Genomic DNA, 13,515 nt, shown 5'->3' with positions numbered 1-13,515 from the left:
TAGAATAATCTGGAGCTTTGAGAACTGGTGCTGAGCACATTGCCTGTTTCAGGGTGTCAAAGGCCTGTTGGCAGTCCACAGTCCAGTTTACTTTCTTGGGCATTTTCTTGGAGGTGAGTTCAGTGAGGGCTGTCACAATGGATCCATATCCCTTCACAAACCTCCTGTAATACCCAGTCAAGCCAAGGAATGCCCTGACTTGAGTCTGGGTTTTTGGAGCTACCCAGTCCAGAATAGTCTGGATCTTGGGTTGGAGTGGCTGAACTTGGCCTCCACCTACAAGGTGTCCCAAGTAAACCACAGTTCCCTGCCCTATCTGGCATTTGGATGCCTTGATAGAGAGGCCTGCAGATTGCAGAGCCTTCAAAACCTTCCTCAGGTGGACCAGGTGATCCTGCCAGGTGGAGCTAAAGACAGCAATATCATCAAGATAAGCTGTGCTAAAGGACTCCAAGCCAGCAAGGACTTGATTCACCAACCTTTGGAAGGTGGCAGGGGCATTCTTTAAACCAAAGGGCATAACAGTAAACTGATAATGCCCATCAGGTGTGGAGAATGCTGTCTTTTCTTTTGCTCCAGGTGCCATTTTTATTTGCCAGTACCCTGCTGTCAAGTCAAAGGTACTTAGAAATTTGGCAGCACCTAATTTATCAATGAGCTCATCAGCTCTTGGAATTGGATGGGCATCTGTCTTGGTGACAGAATTGAGCCCTCTGTAGTCCACACAAAACCTCATCTCTTTCTTTCCATCTTTGGTGTGAGGTTTGGGGACTAAGACCACTGGGCTAGCCCAGGGGCTGTCAGAGCGCTCAATTACTCCCAATTCCAGCATCTTGTGGACTTCCACCTTGATGCTTTCCTTAACATGGTCAGACTGTCTAAAGATTTTGTTCTTGACAGGCATGCTGTCTCCTGTGTCCACATCATGGGTACACAGGTGTGTCTGACCAGGGGTTAAGGAGAAGAGTTCAGGAAACTGTTGTAGGACTCTCCTACAATCAGCTTGCTGTTGGCCAGAGAGGGTGTCTGAGTAGATCACTCCATCTACTGTACCATCTTTTGGGTCTGATGACAGAAGATCAGGGAGAGGTTCACTCTCTGCCTCCTGATCCTCATCTGTTACCATCAACAGATTGACATCAGCCCTGTCGTGGAAGAGCTTAAGGCGGTTTACATGGATCACCCTTTTGGGGCTCCTGCTTGTGCCCAGGTCCACCAAGTAGGTGACCTGACTCTTCCTCTCTAGTACTGGGTAAGGGCCACTCCATTTGTCCTGGAGTGCCCTGGGAGCCACAGGCTCCAGAACCCAGACTTTCTGCCCTGGTTGGAACTCAACCAGTGCAGCCTTTTGGTCATACCAAAACTTCTGGAGCTGTTGGCTGGCCTCAAGGTTTTTGGTTGCCTTTTCCATGTACTCTGCCATTCTAGAGCGAAGGCCAAGTACATAGTCCACTATGTCCTGTTTGGGCTCATGGAGAGGTCTCTCCCAGCCTTCTTTAACAAGGGCAAGTGGTCCCCTTACAGGATGACCAAACAGAAGTTCAAAGGGTGAGAACCCTACTCCCTTCTGTGGTACCTCCCTGTAAGCGAAAAGCAGACATGGCAGGAGGACATCCCATCTCCTTTTGAGTTTTTCTGGGAGCCCCATGATCATGCCTTTTAATGTCTTGTTGAATCTCTCAACTAAGCCATTCGTTTGTGGATGGTAAGGTGTAGTGAATTTATAAGTCACTCCACACTCATTCCACATGTGCTTTAGGTATGCTGACATGAAGTTGGTACCTCTGTCAGACACCACCTCCTTAGGGAAACCCACTCTGGTAAAGATACCAATGAGGGCCTTGGCTACTGCAGGGGCAGTAGTCGACCTAAGGGGAATAGCTTCAGGATACCTGGTAGCATGATCCACTACTACCAGGATATACATATTTCCTGAGGCTGTGGGAGGTTCCAGTGGACCAACTATGTCCACACCCACTCTTTCAAAGGGCACCCCCACCACTGGAAGTGGAATGAGGGGGGCCTTTGGGTGCCCACCTGTCTTACCACTGGCTTGACAGGTGGGGCAGGAGAGGCAAAACTCCTTAACCATGTTGGACATATTGGGCCAGTAGAAGTGGTTGACTAACCTCTCCCACGTCTTGGTTTGTCCCAAATGTCCAGCAAGGGGAATGTCATGGGCCAATGTTAGGATGAACTCTCTGAACAGCTGAGGCACTACCACTCTCCTAGTGGCACCAGGTTTGGGGTCTCTGGCCTCAGTGTACAGGAGTCCATCTTCCCAATAGACCCTATGGGTTCCATTTTTCTTGCCTTTGGACTCTTCAGCAGCTTGCTGCCTAAGGCCTTCAAGAGAGGGACAGGTTTCTTGTCCCTTACACAGCTCCTCCCTTGAGGGTCCCCCTGGGCCTAAGAGCTCAACCTGATAAGGTTCAAGCTCCAAAGGCTCAGTTCCCTCAGAGGGCAGAACTTCTTCCTGAGAAGAGAGGTTCCCTTTCTTTTGCTGTGTTGCAGTTGGTTTCCCAACTGACTTTCCTTTCCTCTTGGTAGGCTGGGCCATTCTTCCAGACTCCAGCTCTACTTGTTCACCCTGTGCCTTGCATTGTGCTCTTGTTTTCACACACACCAGTTCAGGGATACCCAGCATTGCTGCATGGGTTTTTAGTTCTACCTCAGCCCATGCTGAGGACTCCAGGTCATTTCCAAGCAGACAGTCCACTGGGATATTTGAGGAGACCACCACCTGTTTCAGGCCATTGACCCCTCCCCATTCTAAAGTAACCATTGCCATGGGATGTACTTTTCTCTGATTGTCAGCGTTGGTGACTGTGTAAGTTTTTCCAGTCAGGTATTGGCCAGGGGAAACCAGTTTCTCTGTCACCATGGTGACACTGGCACCTGTATCCCTCAGGCCCTCTATTCTAGTCCCATTAATTAAGAGTTGCTGTCTGTATTTTTGCATGTTAGGCGGCCAGACAGCTAGTGTGGCTAAATCCACCCCACCCTCAGAAACTAGAGTAGCTTCAGTGTGGACCCTGATTTGCTCTGGGCACACTGTTGATCCCACTTGGAGACTAGCCATACCAGTGTTACCTGGATGGGAGTTTGGAGTGGAACCTTTCTTGGGACAGGCCTTGTCTCCAGTTTGGTGTCCATGCTGTTTACAGCTATGACACCAGGCCTTTTTGGGATCAAAGTTTTTACCCTTGTACCCATTGTTTTGTGAAGAGGCTCTGGGCCCACCCTCCTGTGCAGGTTTTTGGGGGCCTGTAGAAGACTCTTTACTATTTTTAGTTTTGGTTGTCTCATCACCCTTCCCCTGGGGAGTCTTTGTGACCCCTTTCTTTTGGTCACCCCCTGTTGAAGTCTTGGACACCCTTGTCTTGACCCAATGGTCCGCCTTCTTTCCCAATTCTTGGGGAGAAATTGGTCCTAGGTCTACCAGATGCTGATGCAGTTTATCATTGAAACAATTACTTAACAGGTGTTCTTTCACAAATAAATTGTACAGCCCATCATAATTACTTACACCACTGCCTTGAATCCAACCATCTAGTGTTTTCACTGAGTAGTCTACAAAGTCAACCCAGGTCTGGCTCGAGGATTTTTGAGCCCCCCTGAATCTAATCCTATACTCCTCAGTGGAGAATCCAAAGCCCTCAATCAGGGTACCCTTCATGAGGTCATAAGATTCTGCATCTTGTCCAGAGAGTGTGAGGAGTCTATCCCTACACTTTCCTGTGAACATTTCCCAAAGGAGAGCACCCCAGTGAGCTCTGTTCACTTTTCTGGTTACACAAGCCCTCTCAAAAGCTGTGAACCATTTGGTGATGTCATCACCATCTTCATATTTAGTTACAATCCCTTTAGGGATTTTCAACATGTCAGGAGAATCTCTGACCCTATTTATGTTGCTGCCACCATTGATGGGTCCTAGGCCCATCTCTTGTCTTTCCCTCTCTATGGCTAGGATCTGTCTTTCCAAAGCCAATCTTTTGGCCATCCTGGCTAACTGGATGTCCTCTTCACTGGAGTTATCCTCAGTGATTTCAGAGTTGTTGGTCCCTCCTGTGAGGGAACCAGCATCTCTGACTATTATTTGTGGAGTCAGGGCTTGAGAAGCCCTGCTCTCCCTAAGTAGGACTGGAGGGGGGGAATTTCCCTCCAAGTCACTATCTTCATCCTCTGAGTTGCCATCCTCAGAGGGGTTGGCCTTTTCAAACTCTGCCAAAAGCTCCTGGAGCTGTACTTTGGTAGGTTTGGGGCCCATTGCTATTTTCTTTAGTTTACAGAGTGACCTTAGCTCTCTCATCTGTAGATGGAGGTAAGGTGTGGTGTCGAGTTCCACCACATTCACATCTGTGCTAGACATTTTGCTTCTAAAAGTTGGAATACTTTTTAAGAATCTACAACTGGTTCTAGAATCTAATTCAAACTTTTACAAACTTTTAAACTCTAAAAGAAATGCTAAACAGGATCTAACACAAGGCCCTAGCAGGTCTTTTAAGAATTTAGAAAACTTTTCAAATTGCAAAAATCAATTTCTAATGACAATTTTGGAATTTGTCGTGTGATCAGGTATTGGCTGAGTAGTCCAGCAAATGCAAAGTCTTGTACCCCACCGCTGATCCACCAATGTAGGAAGTTGGCTCTGTATGTGCTATTTCAAAGTAAGGAATAGCATGCACAGAGTCCAAGGGTTCCCCTTAGAGGTAAAATAGTGGTAGAAATAGATAATACTAATGCTCTATTTTGTGGTAGTGTGGTCGAGCAGTAGGCTTATCCAAGGAGTAGTGTTAAGCATTTGTTGTACATACACATAGACAATAAATGAGGTACACACACTCAGAGACAAATCCAGCCAATAGGTTTTTATATAGAAAAATATCTTTTCTTAGTTTATTTTAAGAACCACAGGTTCAAATTCTACATGTAATAGCTCATTCGAAAGGTATTGCAGGTAAGTACTTTAGGAACTTCAAATCATCAAAATTGCATGTATACTTTTCAAGTTATTCACAAATAGCTGTTTTAAAAGTGGACACTTAGTGCAATTTTCACAGTTCCTAGGGGAGGTAAGTATTTGTTAGTTTTACCAGGTAAGTAAGACACTTACAGGGTTCAGTTCTTGGTCCAAGGTAGCCCACCGTTGGGGGTTCAGAGCAACCCCAAAGTCACCACACCAGCAGCTCAGGGCCGGTCAGGTGCAGAGTTCAAAGTGGTGCCCAAAACACATAGGCTAGAATGGAGGGAAGGGGGTGCCCCGGTTCCGGTCTGCTTGCAGGTAAGTACCCGCGTCTTCGGAGGGCAGACCAGGGGGGTTTTGTAGGGCACCGGGGGGGACACAAGTCCACACAGAAATTTCACCCTCAGCAGCGCGGGGGCGGCCGGGTGCAGTGTAGAAACAAGCGTCGGGTTTGTAATGGAAGTCAATGGGAGATCTAGGGATCTCTTCAGCGCTGCAGGCAGGCAAGGGGGGGGTTCCTCGGGGAAACCTCCACTTGGGCAAGGGAGAGGGACTCCTGGGGGTCACTCCTCCAGTGAAAGTCCGGTCCTTCAGGTCCTGGGGGCTGCGGGTGCAGGGTCTCTCCCAGGTGTCGGGACTTTGGATTCAAAGAGTCGCGGTCAGGGGAAGCCTCGGGATTCCCTCTGCAGGCGGCGCTGTGGGGGCTCAGGGGGGACAGGTTTTTGTACTCACAGTCTTAGAGTAGTCCTGGGGTCCCTCCTGAGGTGTTGGATCGCCACCAGCCGAGTCGGGGTCGCCGGGTGCAGTGTTGCAAGTCTCACGCCTTTTGCGGGGAGCTTGCAGGGTTCTTTAAAGCTGCTGGAAACAAAGTTGCAGCTTTTCTTGGAGCAGGTCCGCTGTCCTTGGGAGTTTCTTGTCTTTTCGAAGCAGGGGCAGTCCTCAGAGGATGTCGAGGTCGCTGGTCCCTTTGGAAGGCGTCGCTGGAGCAGGATCTTTGGAAGGCAGGAGACAGGCCGGTGAGTTTCTGGAGCCAAGGCAGTTGTCGTCTTCTGGTCTTCCTCTGCAGGGGTTTTTCAGCTAGGCAGTCCTTCTTCTTGTAGTTGCAGGAATCTAATTTTCTAGGGTTCAGGGTAGCCCTTAAATACTAAATTTAAGGGCGTGTTTAGGTCTGGGGGGTTAGTAGCCAATGGCTACTAGCCCTGAGGGTGGGTACACCCTCTTTGTGCCCCCTCCCAAGGGGAGGGGGTCACAATCCTAACCCTATTGGGGGAATCCTCCATCTGCAAGATGGAGGATTTCTAAAAGTTAGAGTCACCTCAGCTCAGGACACCTTAGGGGCTGTCCTGACTGGCCAGTGACTCCTCCTTGTTTTTCTCATTATTTTCTCCGGCCTTGCCGCCAAAAGTGGGGGCCTGGCCGGAGGGGGCGGGCAACTCCACTAGCTGGAGTGTCCTGCTGGGTTGGCACAAAGGAGGTGAGCCTTTGAGGCTCACCGCCAGGTGTGACAATTCCTGCCTGGGGGAGGTGTTAGCATCTCCACCCAGTGCAGGCTTTGTTACTGGCCTCAGAGTGACAAAGGCACTCTCCCCATGGGGCCAGCAACATGTCTCGGTTTGTGGCAGGCTGCTAGAACTAGTCAGCCTACACAGACAGTCGGTTAAGTTTCAGGGGGCACCTCTAAGGTGCCCTCTGTGGTGTATTTTACAATAAAATGTACACTGCCATCAGTGTGCATTTATTGTGCTGAGAAGTTTGATACCAAACTTCCCAGTTTTCAGTGTAGCCATTATGGTGCTGTGGAGTTCGTGTTTGACAGACTCCCAGACCATATACTCTTATGGCTACCCTGCACTTACAATGTCTAAGGTTTTGTTTAGACACTGTAGGGGTACCATGCTCATGCACTGGTACCCTCACCTATGGTATAGTGCACCCTGCCTTAGGGCTGTAAGGCCTGCTAGAGGGGTGTCTTACCTATACTGCATAGGCAGTGAGAGGCTGGCATGGCACCCTGAGGGGAGTGCCATGTCGACTTACTCGTTTTGTCCTCACTAGCACACACAAGCTGGCAAGCAGTGTGTCTGTGCTGAGTGAGAGGTCTCCAGGGTGGCATAAGACATGCTGCAGCCCTTAGAGACCTTCCTTGGCATTAGGGCCCTTGGTACTAGAAGTACCAGTTACAAGGGACTTATCTGGATGCCAGGGTCTGCCAATTGTGGATACAAAAGTACAGGTTAGGGAAAGAACACTGGTGCTGGGGCCTGGTTAGCAGGCCTCAGCACACTTTCAATTGTAAACATAGCATCAGCAAAGGCAAAAAGTCAGGGGGCAACCATGCCAAGGAGGCATTTCCTTACAGTAAGTATGTGGTATCTGATCAGACTTGAATAGATAACGTTGTTTTGATTTATAATGCTTGTTAGACCCAAGGTTCCTTCATCCTAAAAACAATAAGATATGTGATCCTGAGAAGTTTGGGATAATCTGGAGACAGTCGAATAATGTTGCTGCTTTCACATATTATCAAAACGTTTTTGTAAAATTAGTGCTAGTAATATTTGTTGCTTCAAAAGGAATAGTGTCCTTAAATGTGCACACTAATTATTTCCAATCAAATTACACTTAGTGTTAAAAAGATTAACAACCCACTGGAAGTATTTGCGTTTACCTTTTTTTCCCCCTGAAAGGTAATAACTTGATGGGCCCGAAGAGAATCCTTGTCCATTGCATTTTCTGTCCCATTTCAGGATATATGGAAACAGAGTGCTAGAAAATATCTACAATAGACTCTTTGCTGATGGAAAAAGACTGAGATTGTTGAGATGTTGAGACAAAAATGTGTTTGTTTTTTAGGTTCTCAGTCAGTTGGAAGCTTGCGGGATTGTAGAGACCATCAACATCAGCGCAGCTGGGTTCCCTATCAGGTACAACCCTGGATTGTATCTTTTAGTTCCATTGTGGTCTTCCTCAGAATAGGCCAGTCACTGTAAATACCCAACTTTGTGGGACCGTATCTTGAAGAATTAAACTCTGTGTGATGTTGCTTTTGTTTCATTTCACATATGGTGCAGAGAGGTGGCATTGTGGTTGAAAAGCTGTTTGATGAAAAAGTAACTATCAATTTAGCCTGTTTCCCTCAATACCATATTGTGACTAATTGGCAAAACATTTTATCCCTCTGTGCTGCTCGTTTCGTTCAGTGACAAAATTTGGCGCACTTCAACACAGGTCTGCTATCATTACCTGCTTGAGAAGTATATGCACATGTGAAAGTATTCAACGTGTACATGCATTTCATCAGTTACTCGAAAGGTATTCCATGGGCATAGGCCCCCGTTTGTAGAGTAACCAGTGTTCTCTTATAGAGAGTCTTCAAGTCAGAAAAAGGCATTCTTTTATTATTAACTGCTGAAAATGGTGGCATATATAATCTGAAAAAGCTTCATCCTTTGGTTGAATCATCTACTACAAAATCCCTGTTTTTTGGTTTAATTTTTTGTTTACCAGGCCTTGGTTATACCTAAAAGATATTGATTTAAGTCAGTTTGTTTTTACATAGCGCCTGTTGCTGCAGCCTGCTTGTAAGCACTCCCTTTGTTGCTAGATAAGCTCAACGAAGACATTTAGATGTTCTAAATCACACAATTATGTCGAGTTTGCAAGCTGCAATTAGAACCCAGGGCTTCGGGTTCCACTAGCTCTGACTGAGAGCAGAAATCTAGAGGTGTGCGACCGCTTCACTTGCATGCCTCAAAATATTATAAGTTCAGACTTGCGTGTCTACCACACCTGTCGGCTGCTTCAAAGGAGAAAATTAAGCATTGTTTCACATGGGCACCAGATCAGACCAGTTTGATAGAATCCTGGGGTACGACAAGGAAGCCCCAGAATACGCCTTTAAAATATGTGCATTGGTTGTTTTGTCATGCAGGCAATATGAATACTTCACACATTTTTTTTGTTTGTTTCAGGGTTCCATTCCAGAACTTCATTGAGCGTTACCAGCTAGTCGGGAATTGGCACCCAGTCCGAACAGACACTACGCTTAAAATAAATGGCTGCCCCCCTTCTAAGAGGAAACGAGGTACAGGTCTGCCTGTGTTTTTAGCACCACAACATCTGACATCAGCTCTGGGTGTGATGACATTCTTTTAAACATGCTGTGATTGATCTGACAAGAATGCTGTCTCTGCGTGTTGCTCCAGTTTGTTAGCTTACATTTGAAATATTTTCCTCAGTTTTGTGCAGATTGTTCAGGAGAATTGTTGGGCGTGGTTATGAGAGGGAATTTTCATAAACGTTTTCTTGTAATAAGTAAATGAGAAACGTTTACTCTCTTCTACCACAAAAACTGACAGAATCACATTATCCCAGAAGCAAGGAAAGGTTTGATCCAAGTTAGTACTTTCATGTTGAGTGTCAACGTGTATCACGTTTTGAGTAAACAGAGAAATGAGGACCATGGTGTTAAAATGGTTAGAAATTGAATTATTCTACCATTAGATGTGAGCACTGAAATTTTAAAACCAGAGTGAAATCAGATTTGGTGAGACAACTGTCTCTGATTTGTGAAAGAATGACATTTTTGACTTCTGCTATCATTCCAAAGTTTGCAATTTCTCAGAAAACGTTCTTGAACTGTCACACAAAACGTTTGACTAGGTATTTAGACCCAAGGTGAGGTTACCTCACCACCAGAGAGGATGAGGGACACACCCAGAAGGGTAACAAATGTCTTAAATCCCTGCAGAAAAATGATAAACCGTGCTAGGTTCGAGAATCCATCTGCCCTGGCTCAAGAGCCAAAGCATTTATAACATTTATGGAGACAATTGGTGTATCTTGAAAACTTACTTGAATCAAAGTGGTCAGTTAGTAAATCACACTGTTCACAAAAAAACTACTGATCGCTATTTGTATACTGTTATTGATCATTTTCTGGTTTTCAAAGAAAAATTTGCTTTAAGAACCGAACATATCCATGTTGGCTAAATAAAGATCCAAAAAGTAGACACTTAGTTTTCTCCACAACAAAGATTACAGACCAAAGAGTTGCAGCACATGTACGCTCATTGCACTCAATCTCTGCAGCCCTAAAAAAAAAATATTTTGATACCTTAAAATCCAAATTTAATTTTGTAATTTCAATTTCAAGGTAGAAAAGTACTATTTACTGTACTTTTTCATTCCTGAGTGTCTGCCCTTACTGCTTCCACAGTGCAATCAAGCCACAGCTTAGTATCAGAGGTTTTTACTAGCGGGGGCTGGAATCACAATTTTGGGCAAGAATCCCGATTAGCAAATTTGAAAGTCAGTGTTTTTCTGCTTAAAAAGGCATTTATCACCCGACTGGGGTCTGCCATAATTCTCCATAGAAGTAATTGATACTATCATGCCTCTACTTAGCCCCAAACAAATAATTGAAATTTTGCCCCAAAATGATAGTTTAAAGATGGCAACAAAATGAAATCATGTCCTTTAAACAATTGCATTTAATTGGCAAAAATCGGGATTCCAGAATTGCGATTACAGTTTACAGATATTAGAAAAATGTTGATGTTACTTTTTTGGCTTTTTTTGGGGGGCAAAAACCTCTGGATGCATTCCCATCATATTAAAAAGAATCACAAGTTAGACCAAGTCCTTCAGGTTTGTGAAAATATGGACTTACATGGCAGAACAGAGACCTGTGTAGAGTCTTCGTATTACTATAAATAGCCACCATAGAACACATTACATGCAATCTTATTGGTTACCTTTAACTTGGCTGGTTACCCCTTTGGCACTGTTAGTTCGACATGCATGAAAATCCTGCAAACCTTTTCTATTCTTGCACTTCCTGTCTTCTCAGTACTGATACACATCTGTTCTCTTTCTGTCTCTTTCCAGTACCTTCCTTAACTCGTTAATTTCTGGACTGCTACCGGTAACTGTCCAGTCCTTCTGCTTCCCTCTTCTGGAGCCAGTTCCTTTGGAAATCGTGACCTGAGTGCTTTGTAAATTTCCTTTCTTGGTAAACGGATTCGGTTATATATTGATTCAAGCAAGGCATATCTTAAAGGTGCCTCTGTAACTAGCTTTTTTCTCTCTAGCGCTTACCAGTGATCTTAGTCCTTTCTCTGGTCTGCCCATTATCCAACCTTGTAATTACTGTTCATTTGTATTTTGGTGTGTTATCCTTTTTCTTAGGTCCCTGTTCTAATATGCCTTCTTCTGCAAGACAAACAAATGGTATAATTGAATCCTCCAAAACAAATATTGCACTTTTCTGTTACCTTTCCAATTCTGAAATTTTTAATTTCTCTGTCTCTTACTGTTAGAAATGGGATCTTGTAGTTGGCAGTGGTTTGCAGCCTATCTAAATAGGGACCCTCACTCTAGTCAGGTTAAGGGAGCCACACAGCTAAGATAATCCCTGCTCATTCCTTTGGTAGCTTGGCACAAGCAGTCAGACGTATCTCAGGCAATGTGTAGAGTATTTGTACGCACACACACACACACCACACCAGTTTAGAAAAATAGCCAATATTTATCTGAGTAAAACAAGACCAAAATGACAAAAATCATACACAACTAAAGATACAAATGTTCAAAGATTAAATCTTAGTATAGCATTTAAAGGACCATAGCTCCAATTGGGGCTATCACGACGTCTTGACGGAGTCGCTTCCAGCAGTCTGACGTCACTTGCGAGGGAGAGCGAGCCAGTCATGAAGTCATCTGGACCCCAGGTACAGTACCTTGGAAAACGATGAGGAAAAAAAGATGTTGCACGGAGTTAGGGAGGTGAGGCTTCGCTGGACCCATTCGGCGTCAGTGCCTTACTGCAATCGGGGAGGTGAGACGTTGGTTCATTACTGATAGTCAGGAGAGGTGAGGCATCTGTTCCCTACGGTTGCAGGGAAGGTGATGCGGCATCAGTAGCAAGGTATTGGTTCCTTACGAAAAAGCAGGGTTGATGAATCCAGCAGGTCAAGATGTGAGGCTTTGACTTTGCAGTGTTGTGATCCCACCACGGGGCCACAGGTGCTGCGGCGGAGTCGGATGTCATGGATGTCAGTGACTTGGTTGCAGTCATTGCACTCAGCGGGGACCACGGCTCCAGTGCAGGCAGAAATGCGGAGTCAGACAGCGACGCTGGTTCCAAAGTCGCTTTGGACTGGGTGCATTTAGTTTCTGCTTGGTTGCACCAGATCTCACTTCAAAGGGCCCAGGACCTGAATTTGGCACCACTTGGCTAGTCAGGACTCTCAGCAGGAGAGCCCATGCGCTGGCCGGTGAAGTCTTTGATGCCCCTATGACTTCTTAACAGGAGGAAAGCTCAGATTAAGCCCTTGGAGAACCCTGGAAAGCAGGATGTAGAAAGCCGAGCCCAGTCCTTCCATTCCCAGGACAGAAGCAACAGGCAGCAGGCTAGCACAACAAAGCAACAGGCAGCATGGCGGTCCCTCCTACAGCATCTAGCTCTTCTTCCTGGCAGAATGTCCTCAGTCCAGAAGTGTTCTATGTGGTGTCAGGTCCAGTACTTCTACCCATTTCTGACTTTGAAGTAGGCAAACTTCAAAGAGAGGTCTATGTAATGCACAAGACCCTGCCTTTCCCTGCCCTGGCCCCAAACATTCTAGGGGGTTGGAGACTGCTTTGTGTGAGGACAGACACAGCCCTATTCAGGTGCAAGAGTCAGCCCCTCCTATCACTCTAACTCAGGAAGACCCATCAGCCTGATGATGGGCCATCAGGACATGCATGGCACACCTCTGCTCTATTTGTGTGACTGTCTAAAGTAAATACACAAACAGCTCAGCTGTCATCCTGACCCAGACATGTATTCCACAGAAAGGCAGAGACACAGAATGGTTAAGCAAGAGTGCCCATTTTCGGAAAGTGGCATTTTCAAACCTACAATTCCAAACTTCACCAAAAGTGGTATTTTTATCTTGTGATTTCAGAGACCGCAAACTCCATATCTCTATCTGCTCCCAATGGGTAATTACACTTAAAACATATTTCAAGGCGATCCCCATGTTACTCTATGGGACACACACACACTTTTTGATGTTCAGGTCCTGTGCAACCTGATGCACTATACTAGGGACTTACTAGTAAATCAAATATGCCAATCATGGATAAACCAATGACCAATAAGTTATAGACAGAGCATATGCACATTAGCACTGGTTAGCAGTTGTAAGGTGCCCAGAGTCCCGAGCCAACCGAAACAGGTCAGAAAAAATAGGAGGAAGAAGGCTAAAGGCTTAGGGATAACCCTGCAAAGAGGATCAGGTCCAGCACTTACCATAATTGCTACTTCTGCCTTCCTAGACTTCTTGATTTGGGTTACTTACATTCTAAGAAGTGGGGGGATATTGTACTTCCTTTAAAAGCAAGGTATGCTTTCGGGGATCTCAGACGTTATGGGAACCAATGGGGAAACTAGCATAGTTATTGTTATAGGGTAGTCAAGGAGTTTTAATTTCCTGAATAACGGGTTGCTTGCGTTGTTAAGGGTGTTAAAAAGAATATGTATTTCATTGTAGTCCTTTGCATCC

General features: G+C 45.6%; 1 protein-coding gene across 4 annotated transcripts in view; it reads left to right on the top strand.

The window, feature by feature from the left end:
* The window catches only part of MYO19 (myosin XIX), a 270,205-nt gene that overhangs the window by 154,929 nt on the left and 101,761 nt on the right, over positions 1 to 13,515 (top strand). For 3 of the 4 annotated variants that reach the window (XM_069226540.1, XM_069226541.1, XM_069226542.1), the window contains 2 exons: positions 7,820 to 7,890; positions 8,938 to 9,050. In XM_069226540.1, the coding sequence (XP_069082641.1) occupies positions 7,820 to 7,890; positions 8,938 to 9,050 (184 nt within the window). Of the gene's footprint in view, positions 1 to 7,819; positions 7,891 to 8,937; positions 9,051 to 10,855; positions 10,980 to 13,515 lie in introns of all 4 variants that reach the window. The other variant, XR_011201978.1, reaches the window with a different exon arrangement.

This window comes from Pleurodeles waltl, chromosome 3_2 (assembly GCF_031143425.1).
Source record: "Pleurodeles waltl isolate 20211129_DDA chromosome 3_2, aPleWal1.hap1.20221129, whole genome shotgun sequence".
NCBI lineage: Eukaryota > Metazoa > Chordata > Amphibia > Caudata > Salamandridae > Pleurodeles > Pleurodeles waltl.
The sequence above is the reverse complement of the archived record's forward strand: the minus strand, read 5'-3'. Positions and strand labels throughout refer to the sequence as shown.